Source organism: Euphorbia lathyris, chromosome 5, assembly GCF_963576675.1.
Source record: "Euphorbia lathyris chromosome 5, ddEupLath1.1, whole genome shotgun sequence".
In the NCBI taxonomy this organism is placed as follows: Eukaryota; Viridiplantae; Streptophyta; class Magnoliopsida; order Malpighiales; family Euphorbiaceae; genus Euphorbia; species Euphorbia lathyris.
In genome coordinates, this window is record NC_088914.1 from 76,824,938 (window position 1) to 76,838,564 (window position 13,627).

The following is a 13,627-nucleotide window of genomic DNA, read 5'->3' on the forward strand; positions in this document are numbered from 1 at the left end:
GTCAGAATTGCTTAGCGGACACAGCGATTGACTCCAAATACTCTTCGTTACAGGACATGCAAGAAAGATGTGTGAAATTGATTCTGTTGCTTGTTGACAGAGCGGGCAAACAGGATTAATACATATTTGTCGAAGTCGAAGATTCTCATTAGTTGGTAATATATTCCAGGCTGCTCGCCAAAGGAAGTTTTTGATCTTCGGGGGGCAAGGCATTTGCCATAGCTTATTCCAGGGAGCTTGACGAACCTCCTCCGGTGGTTGTTGATGCACTGACACCAACGCATAATAAGCCGTCTTAACACTGTAGTTGCCTTTCCTTTCCCACCGCCAACTCACATGGTCTTCGATTTCACGAATGGAGAGTGGGATTTACATAATGCGCAACCGATCCTCCGGTGAAAACAACGAGTTCAATGTATCGAGATCCCATTTCTTGTCACGTATCAGTTTGTCAACAGTCCATTCCTCGGTAACATTAGTGATGTTACTAGGAATTCCTACTTCTGAGTCAATCCATGTATCTTGCCATATTCTGGTGCTTTTACCATATTCTGGTGCTTTTATCATTATATATATATAATTTACTATAATTATAATTGTAGATACCCATTTTGTCCGGGGTAAATTCTCATTTTTCCCTTTTAATCAATTTATTTGATACATTTTTATATGTATTGTACATATCACACAATGTACTATATTTGTTATAAGTCGTTAATTATGCGAAATGAAAGTGAAACTATATTTATAGCCCTTATAATTGGTTAAATGTTTATATTGGAATGAAATTCAAATTTAGAGTGTAGTCATTAGTGCCGTAAACAGCTAGATAAGTAATGAAAAAATTATAAGACTCGTGCTAATTGAGATTAGCATTATAAGACGTTTAATTAACTAACTTGTTCTTGGAATAAAAGTGAAAAAAATGCAAATGCAATTTTATTAATAATTCTTATTTGTTACAATTTATGGCCCAAAGGATCCAGTCCCTAAAACCCAGTATAATAAGCCCATTCCTAAGCTAAATAAAGAAATACATCATAAAACAGAAATACAATCCAAAATACAACCAAAATACAATAATATATACAGCTTGGCCACTAAGTCAGTTTTGAAGCTCTATAAATAGAGAGCAGCAACACAGCACCAGGGGCCTCGGAACTTTTTCTCTTCTCAGGCGGACAGCTTCTGGCTAGCTCCATTTCCTCTGTTTCGGCATCGACTCTTCTTCCTGCTCCATTTCTTTGCTTTCTTCTTCTTCCATCTTTCCATTTTAAGGGGGAGTTGAGAATTTCTTGGAAAGGGTCTATGTTATAGGCACTATCCAGAATTCTTTAAACAAACCTGCATTTTCCAAAAGATTTAAATAAGATCGTGTTATATTTCATATTAGTGTTGCTTAATCACCACATAAAAAAATGATTTTTATAGTTCAGTGTTCATTAACAGTTCATATCGGCAAAACTCAACTTATTTTCTATAAACTCTTTTGAGTTTTCAGGTTGAGAATCACTGAACATATAAAATAAGCAAAATCAAAAAAAGCATTTGATAAAGGAAGTTTTAAAATAAAGGCCCCAATCCATTTCAAAAAAAAAAACAATTAAAGCTTGGTTTTATAAGTTTAATGGTTCATCTCCATCATAGATTTAAAAGGAAACATAATAAAAAATGGAATTTTATATTTGAAAAGAAAAAAAACAGAGAATGAATTAAGAAGAAACAAGTGATAATATCCACAAATAAAGCAAAAAAACAAGATCGGATGATGAGCCAAACGGGAACGATGGCAGAATTGTTACCACTGTCACGATTTAACGACGGAAGGAAGAGGAGGGGCAGGAGTTCGAAATTTCAGTCAAGAGAACGAGCTTCCTTCAGACTTTAACAACCGAGCACCGGTGAGCAGATCGGCCGCCATGGAAGAACCTCTGGTTCCTAGCTTTTGATAGGCCGGAGCCAAAAAGAATCGACATGGGAGACGAAGCTTCGGATTGTGAGAAGGCAAAGAGAAAGAAGATAGAGCTCCAGAAGATGGAGGAGACTTCTCTGATCTGGGATTTTTGAAAGAGAAGAGGAAGAGTAAGAAGATGAATGGAGGTTGCGGCACAAATGAGGTAAAGCCCTAAAAATCCAAATTTATACCTTTCTTCCATTTCGGTCCCTCTAGCTTCTTAATCATCATAAATTAACCCCTGCATGTTCTTAATGTCTCAATTTTAACCCCATTTCTTTAAATCCCGTCAATTCAATCCCCCATGTTTTAATCAGGTCCTTGATTGTTTGAGTTAAGCTAGATTAGGTCCTCCCATTACACACCTTTTTTAATTGTCTAAAAAACATCGAATTGAACGTGAAACAATAATCGTATACTCATCTTATAAAGATATAAATTCAAGTTACTAATAAAAAAAGTATTAAAACGACTCTATGTTATGGAAACATAAATTAAACGCTACAAAATTAATAAATTTTGAGATAGTTCGTAGTTCTATGTTATAGAAATACGAATTAAACGTTACCAAATAAGTAAACAAAAGTCGGACGAATTAATTCATAGCTCTATGTTATAGAAATATGAATTAACCGTTAATAAATAAACAAAAGCCGAACGAATTAATTCATAGCTCTATGTTATACAAATATGAATTAACCGTTACTAAATTAACAAACAAAAAACGAACGAATTAATTCATAGCTCTATTTCATAGAAATATGAATTAAACGTTACTAAATAAACAGAAACCGAACGAGTTAATTCACAATTCTATGTTATAGGAATGTGAATTAACTGTTACCAAATTATATAAAATTAAACGAGTTAATTCACAGTTCTATGTCATAGAGATGTGAATTGCACGTTACTCGAATTATTAAAATTAAAAGGATACAATTAACGATCCTACGTTACATAAATATTAAATACTTGTGACATTAATCATGCAACAAAATTATATGCCTCTATTATATTATAAAAGTACAAATAAAATCGAGATAAATCAAATAAATTTAACACAAAAATCAAGTCTTTTAGTACTAATATTTGGACGGGGTAGGGTGATTAATCAAGTTTTTCTTCCCTACACGTAACCGACAAACGAACCAAAAATCTCTATTTCGCAGACCTCCTTATCCATTAAAAATCCAACCATTTCCGGTGTCCAATCACGCCGTTATTTTGATTGGTGGCGACTCTAAAAAATAGTTTAAAATAGGAAAAACTATTAACTAGAATTTTTAGCCTCCGGCGCCCGCGCCCGGAAAATCCGGTTGCAACAATAATTATTTGGTGTAGTTCAGTTAAGTTAAGTTAAGTTAAGTTCAATTCAGTTCAGTTAATTTAATTTCAGTCAAAAAGAACAGGGCTTTATTCTTCTTGTACTTCTGGCCTTTTTCTCCCTGAATGGATTGACCCTTTGCAAATAATGCATCTTCAACAAAATTCTCAGACCTCAAAAGTCTCATCTGCTCTTGTGCCTGCAAGGCGTTCAACAACTCTGCCAAACTAATTTTTGACAGATCCTTAGTGTTTTCCAGAGAAGAAATGGTTGCTTCAAACCTTTCAGAACAGTCACAAGAAGCTTTTGAACTAATCTAGAATCAGAAAATTCAGTAGCGAGTAATCTTACTTTGTTAGCAATGCTAAGCAATTTGTCTGAATACTCTTTGACAGTTTCTGAATCCTTCACCTTTTGAAATTCAAATTCTCTGATCAAGTTAAGAGCCTTCATTCCCTTGATCTTCTCATCTCCTTCAAATTCCTTCTTCAAGAAATTCCAGACTTCAAAAGCTGATTTCATTGTCATGATTCTGATAAAAATACCAGATGAGACTGCAGCAAATAACGTAGCTCTGGCCTTCGACTTTCTTGATTTCTTCTCCTTGTGATTTTTTATCTGCGCCATAGTTGGATTCTCGGACAATGGAGGAACTTCGTAGTCCTCTTCAACAGCTTACAAGAGATCATTAGCCTCTAGATGTGCTTCCATCCTTACTGTCCAAATATGATAGCCTTCACCATTGAAAACAAGTGGTGCTAATGCATTAAATGGAGTTTCTGACAAATCCATAAAAGAAGAAGAGAAAAAAAAAAATAATAACAAATTCACAAGTCCCTCAAGAAGAGAGTTCTAATACCATTTGTTAGAAAATGAATGAGATGATTTACTAACAACTCAATTTACTGTGGAAAGTATTTTTATTATTGATCTGATACTTAGTTTAAATATAGCAAGAAACACAGCTAGAGAATAACTACTCAATAACTATTTTCTACAAATCAGTGATTTAATAAACACTTCATACAACTAACATATTCTAAACATAATAGGATAATAATGCAGCTGTTACTAAAGCATAAATTTAATATATTTAATATATTCTAAACATAAATTTAATATATTCAATCTTTATTCTAGAACTGTTCCCCCTGTCTCTATTTAAACTCAACAAATTAAGTTGTTACAAATCATCCATTCTCTTCTATTAACTCTGAAATTCCAACAATAACGTTCAAAGGCAAGGTCGACGCCTTTTCTTCCGTTGGATGAAAACGTCACTAGGTTCACATTTCTGCTTGTAAGTTTAGCTATGGAGATTATCGAATTCTTGCATACCAGTTTCGCAAATCAGGATGCAAAGTGGAATTGTCGGAGCTCGGCGTCGTTTACATGGTTGAAGAGACCGGTTGTCTTCAAGCCAAAATTTATCTTCAAAAACAGGTACCCCAGTGAAAAGACTGATCTTCCACTTCCATTTTTATTTTCTAGAATTACATTACAGTGATCACATCTCTCATGATATTTATCAGTTTAGTTCCTGGATTCTTTGTTAATTCAGTTCTGTTGCCTATTCGTTTTACAGTGATAAAGTATCGCATACGGTTTTGCACTATTTTTCTTTAGATCATGCTAGTAGTTTCCTTAACAAATGATGAGGTGAGGTGAGGCATGCACTGAAGCAAATAGAAACTATGTTGGCAATGGCTGAGGATTTGGGCCTTGGAACAGAAAATGCAATGAGTTCAGCAAGTAGAAAGAGTTGCATTTTTATTATTTGTCACTGGTTTGGTGATGGAGATTTTGAACTTCTTGGAGCATAATTAAGTTGTCATGTTTTTGAATAAATATAGCACAAATACTCACTTAAACCCCTGTACGGGTTAAATGTATATTATAGACGATTACTCAACTATGATAATGTTTCATTATGGTCAAAATTTCAATTTGTAGCGGTAAAATGACTGATTTTTTTTGTTTGTTTCAATGAAGTAACATTCGACAATTTTTTTGGCAATTTCAATGCCAAAATGTGGATTAGAATGGCTAGAACATAAAATTAACGCTACTCGAGCACAACACAACATGCCAAATTTTGAATTAGAGGACTTGTTTCTGCAGGCACTCGGAAAAGAAAAATCTTGCTGATTTTGGAATTGTTTGTCGCACAGTAAACCTTTGTGTATATCCAAGGTCCAATTATATCCTACTGTCACATGCTAACCCCACATTACAGCTCACTTGGTATGAGTAAAACTTCTTAGTTATCCTTGATCAGGAATCAATAAACTCATCTTTTTATAATCGTCCTTAGCTGACTTTGCTGTTCGCTTTCTATTATTATGCTACAAATTATGGTATTAGGCCATATTCTCAATAAAATCACTTGTTCACTATGTATTTTTTTGCTATTTAATTGGAACTTTTCTATGATAAATATACGATGAACATAGTGTGAGAAATGAATGCATACCCCTTGTTTATGGAAGCACCAAGGCCATATGGAGTTTTCAGGCTCTTGAAGATTAAGATAACCTTTAACTTGGTAAGTTAGAGTTACAATTATGCACTATTTTTCTTTCAGATCATGCTGGTAGTGTCCTTTAACTTGGTAGGGCCAATGGAGACATTCACTGAAGCAAATGGAAAAAACCACTCTCGGTGAAAACACTTGATAGCTGTAGTGAAGATCCAAAAGTTTCATTAAACCAACTGCACCACCGTGAGAATCTGATGTGATGAAATCTTTTGTTGGAAAGATTATGACAACCAAGACAAGATTTTAGGGTGATATATGGCTGGTAAATTGGGGCTCAAAACATCACTTCATTTATTACATCACTGTCAAAGTATGGGGAACAGAATATGCATCCTGCTGCTCTTTGTCTCCTCTGCATAATCGTGTCGAGAGGTACTAATCTCATTTTAGCTATTCAAAATCTGCTACCAGATTACTTCAATTTATGTACGGAGCTGGATGAGAAAAGATTTATGGCAATGAATTTAACTATTCGGGTAATTACTGTGCCATCTCCTTATTTTTATTTTACTTTTAATCATTAATATTATATTTAGGGTCACTGAATTGCTTCCCAAAGTTTATCTGCTAATTAAAAACGTGCTTGTGGATATATCTAGTTATACATATGTAAGCTTGCTTGTGGTATCTTTCCACATTGATTGATAATGATAAAGTTGTTTTCCACATTGATTAATAATGAAATAAAAGTATTATACAGAAGAATTGGATAAGATAATGATTTGAAAACATGGTCCTATCTACCTTGTTCGGTTAAGTTGTCCTACTATTTGTTTCCATGACAGATATTTGGAAAAGAAAGTGAACCACTTTATAATCTAAAAAACCCGCTAAATATGTATGCCTAAGAGTGCTTCAATCCATTCCCAGCTCCGATGATTCTCAAAGTGGAGATGGGGTGTCTACTTTTTCTCACTGTTTCCTTCTTTACCTTTGCTTTTGCAGAATCTCATACATATATTATACACATGGACTCTACAGCCAAGCCCACAGCATTCTTTAACCACCATTACTGGTATCTAGCCACTCTTTCTTCTATATCCGACATTGTTGACTCGACCATCACCCCTTGTACGAACAATAAGCATTTGTACACTTACACAAGTTCTGCTAATGGATTTAGTGCTACCCTCACTGATTCTGAACTTGAAGCCCTCAAGAAATGCCCTGGCTACATTTCTCATACCCGAGACCGTCCTCTTCAAATCCACACAACCCACACATCTCAGTTTCTTGGCCTGAATACTAATTCTGGTGCTTGGCCGGCTACAAATTACGGTGAAGATGTTATTATTGGATTAGTTGACACTGGAATTTGGCCGGAGAGTGAAAGTTTTGATGATGAAGGAATGACTCCAGTTCCCTCTAGATGGAAAGGGAAATGTGAGCCTGGTACTCAATTCAATTCCACCTTGTGTAACAAGAAACTTATCGGTGCTTACTTTTTCAACAAGGGTTATCTTGCAGAAAATCCTGATGTGAATATCTCAATGAATTCTACTAGAGATACAGATGGGCATGGAACTCATACGGCATCAACTGCTGCTGGCAGCTTTGTCAAGGGAGCATCGTTCTTTGGATATGCCAATGGTACATCTAGCGGTATGGCACCAAGGGCTAGAATAGCTATGTATAAAACAATTTGGAATTATGGCGTTTATGCATCTGATGTTCTTGCTGCAATTGACCAAGCAATTAAAGATGGAGTAGATATATTGTCCTTGTCCTTGGCCTTTTCCGAAGATTACATTTTTTCTTTGGATGAAGATGCAATTGCAGTGGCCACTTTTGCAGCTATGAAAGAAGGTATCTTCGTAGCAGCATCAGCAGGAAATCAACCTGACACAATTGTCAATGCAGCTCCATGGCTTATTACAGTTGGAGCTGGTACTCTAGACCGTGATTTTGGGGGAACTTTAACTTTAGGCAATCTGAATAAGATCAGCTTCAGATCAGTGTATCCTGGGAATTATTCTCAAAGTCTAACATCTTTAGTTTTCTTGGATGGGTGTGCCAGCGTGGAGGAGATGAAGAAGAACAGGAAGTATATTATTGTGTGCAAGGACAATTTAAGCATGAGTGATCAATTTGAAAAGGCCATTACTGCAGGTGTTCTAGGAGCCGTTTTCATAACGAATTACACTGTATCAGATTACTACACTATAAGCCCATTTCCAGCAGCATTTATGAATTTAGAAGATGGCCAAAGGGTAGTAAACTACATACAGAAGACCGACAATCCAAAAGGAAGTTTGAAATTTCAGGAGACAATTATTGGGATAGAGCCAGCTCCTATGGTGGATTTCTACAGTGGTAGAGGGCCATTTTTTAGCTGTAAGTATGTTGTCAAGCCAGATATTATCGCCCCAGGCACATCAGTACTAGCATCATGGTCTCCAATTAGTTCAGTAACTCAAGTTCAAGGGAAGCCCTTATTCAGCAATTTCAACTTTGGTACAGGCACCTCAATGTCAGCCCCTCATGTCGCAGGTGTGGGTGCATTGGTTAAAACTGCACACCCTGATTGGAGCCCTGCAGCTATTAGGTCTGCAATTATGACAACAGCAAATCCACTGGACAACACCAATGGTCCAATTCGAGATGTTATCGCATTTGATAATGCTCCAGCAACCCCTTTGGACATAGGATCTGGCCACATAGATCCGAACAAGTCACTAAATCCAGGACTTATCTATGATGCAACAGAAGAAGACTACATAAACCTTCTTTGTGCTATGAACTACACAAAGAAACAATTACAAATCATCACAAAATCCAACCCCAGATGTATAAACATGTCATTGGATCTTAATTATCCATCCTTCATTGCTCATTTCACTGGAAGTAGTGCCTCAGCCTCACGTTCAGATGAAATATTAGTGTACCAGTTTCAAAGGACTGTCACTAATGTTGGAGAAGCTGTGTCTAGCTATAGTGCAAATTTGACAAGCATGGATGGGATACAGGTGAAAGTGGAGCCACAGAAATTGGTATTCAAGCACAAGTATGAGAAGCTAAGCTACAAACTTACTGTGGAAGGTCCAAAAATAATGAAAGAATATGTGGTCTATGGTTCTCTTAGTTGGGTTCATGACCAAGGCAAGTATATTGTTAGGAGTCCTATAGTTGCCACTACAATCCAGCCATGATTTATATATATTGTCAGTCTTCTTGCCTTTTCATTGTTGTATTAATAATTGGAATTATGTGCATTGAATTAATTCCTATCCTTCTGCAATTAGTTTCCCTTTTAAGTTGTAGCATATGTCTTCTACTCTACTTGATTTTCGTCAAAGGTTAACATGGATGCCACTGTAGTCATTTTCTGGGGTTTTCTATTAAAGATTGTATAAATAATTATCAATTGTTTTTGTTAGGCTCATCTTATAAGCTGATGTGGTATTTTTGTATCTACTAGTATAACTACTAGCATTAATATTGTTTTAATTTTCCTCCATTGAATAGTTGAAAACACATTTTTCTTCTTTTGATCATCATTCACAGAAGTGTGATTGCACTCACAATGCGGTGTACATAGATCTATTTTTTGTTCATGCACACAGAAAATCCAGGTTTTATACTTTTAAGTTCTTCTCTGACTGCAAACAATTATATCTACTATAGTAGATTGATGCATAGAGCTTCGCATGCTAAAAGAAGATTTGATTTTGTGTTAAAAGATGATTTAGAACCTGAAGTAGATTCTCCTGATTATGAAAATGGAAATGGATTGGTTGTTCATGGATTCTTTGTTAATTCAGTTATGTCGCCTATCAGTTTTTTTATATTTAGTGATAATATCTGGTACACAGTTTTCTTTCAGATAATGCCAAAAGTTCCCTTAGCAAGTGATGAGGGCATGGACTGAAGCAAATAGGAGCTATGCTGCCAATGGCTGAGGTATTAGGACTTGAAACAGCAGTTCCTTTATTGCAACACTTCCACAGTATGGGGAACAGAAATGCAGAATATACGTCCTGCTACTCCTCTAGCTCTTAACCTCCTCCGCACAATCAAATCCAGAGGTACTAATCTTATTTTAGCTATTCAAAACCGAGCATTGCTTTGAAGGGTAAATTACCCATGGCCTCCGAACTCTGCACTTACTTTCATTATTGCCCTTGAACTTCAAAACCGAGCATTATTGGCCTTGAACTTTACGCTTTACTAGCATAATTACACCTTTTAATATTGATCAATATGATCACTTCAATAGTAGGTAACCTCTAGAATATTAGAAATGAGATTTTGAGCAACGTCAATTCTTAAAAAAAAAAATTATTTTAAGTTCATTTAGGTGTTGTTGGGTTAAGAGAAAGAAAGTGATTGTTTAGAGATAAAAAAAATCTAAAAATCGTGATTTGTAAAATAAAAACGGTGGTTCCATGAAAATATGGTTTTAAATAACTTTAATTCCTGGAATTTTTCACTTTGAGCGTGGTCAAAATTAAAAGAGCTGTTATACTTATTTATACTTTCACTCAACTTAACCTATCTCTAGTCTCTAATTTCCAACTTGCTTGTGGATAGGTCTATTTAACATATGTAAGCATGCTTGTGGTACCTTTCCACATTGATTAATAATGACAGAAAAGAGAGAGATATTTATATATAGAGCACTTGGAGAAAATAATGATTTAAAAAACATGGTCCTACCTTTTTTGGTCAAGTGAAGTGGCTACCATTGGGCGTACACGGATTTATATTCATATACCCGGAATATTTTCATTATTTATGGACTCTGATTCCATGACAGATTTTTAAAAAGAAAGAAAACCTCTTTATAATCTATAGAATCCGCTAGATTTATATCATTAAGAGTGCTTGAACTTGTTCATCCATGGATCCTTTTATTCTCAAGGTGGAGATACAATGTGTAGTTTTTCTTACTGTTTTCCTATTTACCTCTGCTTTTGCACAATCTCATACATATATTATTCACATGGATACGACAGCCATGCCCAAAGCTTTCTCTAACCACCATTACTGGTATCTGGCCACTCTTTCTTCTGTATCTGATACTGCTAACTCAATCATCAACCCCAGTACCTCTAGTAAGCATTTGTATACTTACAAAAGTTCTGCCAATGGATTTAGTGCCACCCTCACCAATTCTGAACTTGAAGCCCTCAAGAAACACCCGGGCTACATTTCTCATACCCGAGATCAGCCTCTTCAAGTCCACACAACCCACACATCTCAGTTTCTTGGTTTGAGAACTGCATCTGGTGCTTGGCCGGCTACTTACGGTGAAGATGTTATTCTTGGCTTAGTTGACGGTGGGATTTGGCCAGAAAGTGAAAGTTTTGGTGATGAAGGAATGACTCCAGTTCCCTCTAGATGGAAAGGAAAATGCCAGTCCGGTACTCAATTCAATTCCACTTTGTGTAACAAGAAACTCATCGGTGCATACTTTTTCAACAAGGGTTATATTGCAGAAAATCCTGATGAGAAAATATCAATGAACTCTAGTAGAGATACAGATGGGCATGGAACTCATACTGCATCAACTGCTGCAGGCAGCTTTGTCAATGGAGCATCGTTCTTTGGTTATGCAAATGGTACAGCAAGCGGAATGGCACCAAGGGCTAGAATAGCTATCTATAAAGTAGTTTGGAGATATGGGGTTTATGAATCTGATGTTCTTGCTGCAATCGACCAAGCAATTAAAGATAGGGTGGATATATTGTCCTTGTCCATAGCCTTCCACTCAGAATACGATTATTCTTTGGATGAAGATACAATTGCAGTAGCCACTTTCGCAGCTATCAAAGAAGGTATCTTTGTAGCTGCATCTGCTGGAAATCCTGGCCCTTTCAGTTATTCAGTTGTCAATGGAGCTCCATGGCTTCTCACAGTTGGAGCTGGTACCATAGACCGTGATTTTGGGGGAATTTTAACTTTAGGCAATGGGAATGAGATCAGCTTCAAAACATTGTATCCGGGGAGTTATTCTCAAACTCCAACATCTCTAGTTTTCTTGGATGGGTGTGCCAGTGTGGAGGAGATGAAGAAAAATAAGAAGAGTATAATTGTGTGTAAGGACAATTTAAGCATGAGTGATCAATACCAAAGGGCCAATACTGCAGGTGTTCTAGGAGCTGTTTTCATCACGAATTCCTCTGTAGATGTCTACACTGAAAGCCCGTTTCCAGCAGCATTTATGAATCTAGAAGATGGCCAAAGGGTAGTAGACTACATACAGAAGACCAATAATCCAAAAGGAAGTTTGCAGTTTCAGAAGACAATTATTGGGTTAAAGCCAGCTCCTATGGTGGATTTCTACAGTGGTAGAGGGCCATTTGCTAGCTGTAAGTATGTAATCAAACCAGATATTATCGCCCCAGGCACATCAGTACTAGCATCATGGTCTCCAATTAGTTCAGTAACCCAAGTTCGAGGGCAGCCCTTATTCAGCAATTTCAACTTTGACACAGGCACCTCAATGTCAACCCCTCATGTCGCAGGTGTGGCTGCATTGGTTAAAACCGCACACCCTAATTGGAGCCCTGCAGCTATTAGGTCTGCACTTATGACAACAGCAAATCCACTTGACAACACCAACAGCCCAATTCGAGATGTTTCTGCAATTGGTCAAGCTCCAGCAACCCCTTTAGACATAGGATCTGGCCACGTAGATCCCAACAAATCACTAAATCCAGGACTTATCTATGATGCAACTCCAGAAGACTACATAAAGCTTCTTTGTGCAATGAATTACACAATGAGACAAATGCAAATCATCACAAAATCTAACCCCAACTGCTTAAACAAGTCTTTGGATCTTAATTATCCCTCTTTCATTGCTTATTTCACTGGAAGTAATGCCTCAGAATCAGATGGGAAAGTCGTTCACGAGTTTCAAAGGACAGTAACTAATGTTGGAGAAGCTATGTCTAACTATAATGCGAAGTTGACAAGCATGGATGGGATAAAGGTGAAAGTGGAGCCACAGGAATTGAAATTCAAGCATAAATATGAGAAGCTAAGCTACAAACTCACTGTGGAAGGTCCCAACTTTATGAAAAAAGATGTGGTCTATGGTTCTCTTAGTTGGGTGCATGACCAAGGCAAGTACTTTGTTAGGAGTCCTATAGTGGCCACTAGGCTCATGCCATGGCACTCCTAAGTCTTGACTACATATATGAAAGTTTTTCTGCCTTGTCATAATTGTATTAAGAATTGCAATTATTTGCAGAGAAATCAATTCCTATTCTTCTGCACCCGCATATCTTCTATTTTTCCATTGCTTTTTCTCACAAAATAACAGGAATGCCATCAAGGCATTAAATCTAGACTTTCCATAGCTGAATCATAGGATTTTTGGAAGCTTATAGCTAGATTGTTTGGGTGGTGAAAGCAGAGGAGATACTAGTGGCGAAGATGTGGATGTTTTGCGGCCCAAGATCTGCCAAAAGCCACATACTAATGAAGCCCATAATTAGGTGGACTCTGCATAATCAAATCCAGAGGTACTAATCTTATTTCAGCTGTTCAATTCTGCTAGTAAATTTCTTCAACTGCATTTCTAAATTTATGGCATTGAAATTAAAAACTCTAAGCTTTGTGAATTGCTTCCGGAAGCTCATACGATAATTACAAATCATCCTGCCATTAATTTATTAAGAATTGGAATAATTCCTATTCCTGTGCATTTAATTTTTCTCACATGTGTTCTTCCTCAGAAAACAACATGATGAATGAGTCATATTTGGGACTTTTTTGGCATAAATAGCAGCAGTAGTATCATAGGATTGTTTGGTGATGAAAGCAAAGGAGATAAAGAAGTGGATGTTCAACATTAGTCATA

The 13,627-nt window shown here is 36.5% G+C and overlaps 2 protein-coding genes and 2 long non-coding RNA genes across 4 annotated transcripts; 3 read left to right on the plus strand and 1 right to left on the minus strand.

The window, feature by feature from the left end:
• Positions 1-917: 917 nt before the first annotated feature.
• Positions 918-1,939, minus strand: LOC136229772 (uncharacterized). Its single transcript, XR_010689201.1, has 2 exons — positions 1,803-1,939; positions 918-1,344 (listed from the first exon to the last, which is right to left on the minus strand). It is a non-coding gene; the product is annotated as an uncharacterized lncRNA (long non-coding RNA).
• An 86-nt stretch (positions 1,940-2,025) lies between these two features.
• On the plus strand, positions 2,026-6,287 carry LOC136229773 (uncharacterized). The gene is made up of 3 exons (XR_010689202.1): positions 2,026-2,117; positions 4,620-4,721; positions 5,863-6,287. It is a non-coding gene; the product is annotated as an uncharacterized lncRNA (long non-coding RNA).
• A 339-nt stretch (positions 6,288-6,626) lies between these two features.
• LOC136229771 (subtilisin-like protease SBT1.9) lies at positions 6,627-9,193 on the plus strand. Its single transcript, XM_066018665.1, has one exon. The coding sequence runs from the start codon at positions 6,693-6,695 to the stop codon at positions 8,964-8,966; it is 2,274 nt and encodes a 757-aa protein (XP_065874737.1). The 5' UTR covers positions 6,627-6,692; the 3' UTR covers positions 8,967-9,193.
• Positions 9,194-9,641: 448 nt separating this feature from the next.
• LOC136229770 (subtilisin-like protease SBT1.9) lies at positions 9,642-13,040 on the plus strand. Its single transcript, XM_066018664.1, has one exon. The coding sequence runs from the start codon at positions 10,658-10,660 to the stop codon at positions 12,944-12,946; it is 2,289 nt and encodes a 762-aa protein (XP_065874736.1). The 5' UTR covers positions 9,642-10,657; the 3' UTR covers positions 12,947-13,040.
• The last annotated feature ends 587 nt before the right edge of the window (positions 13,041-13,627 follow it).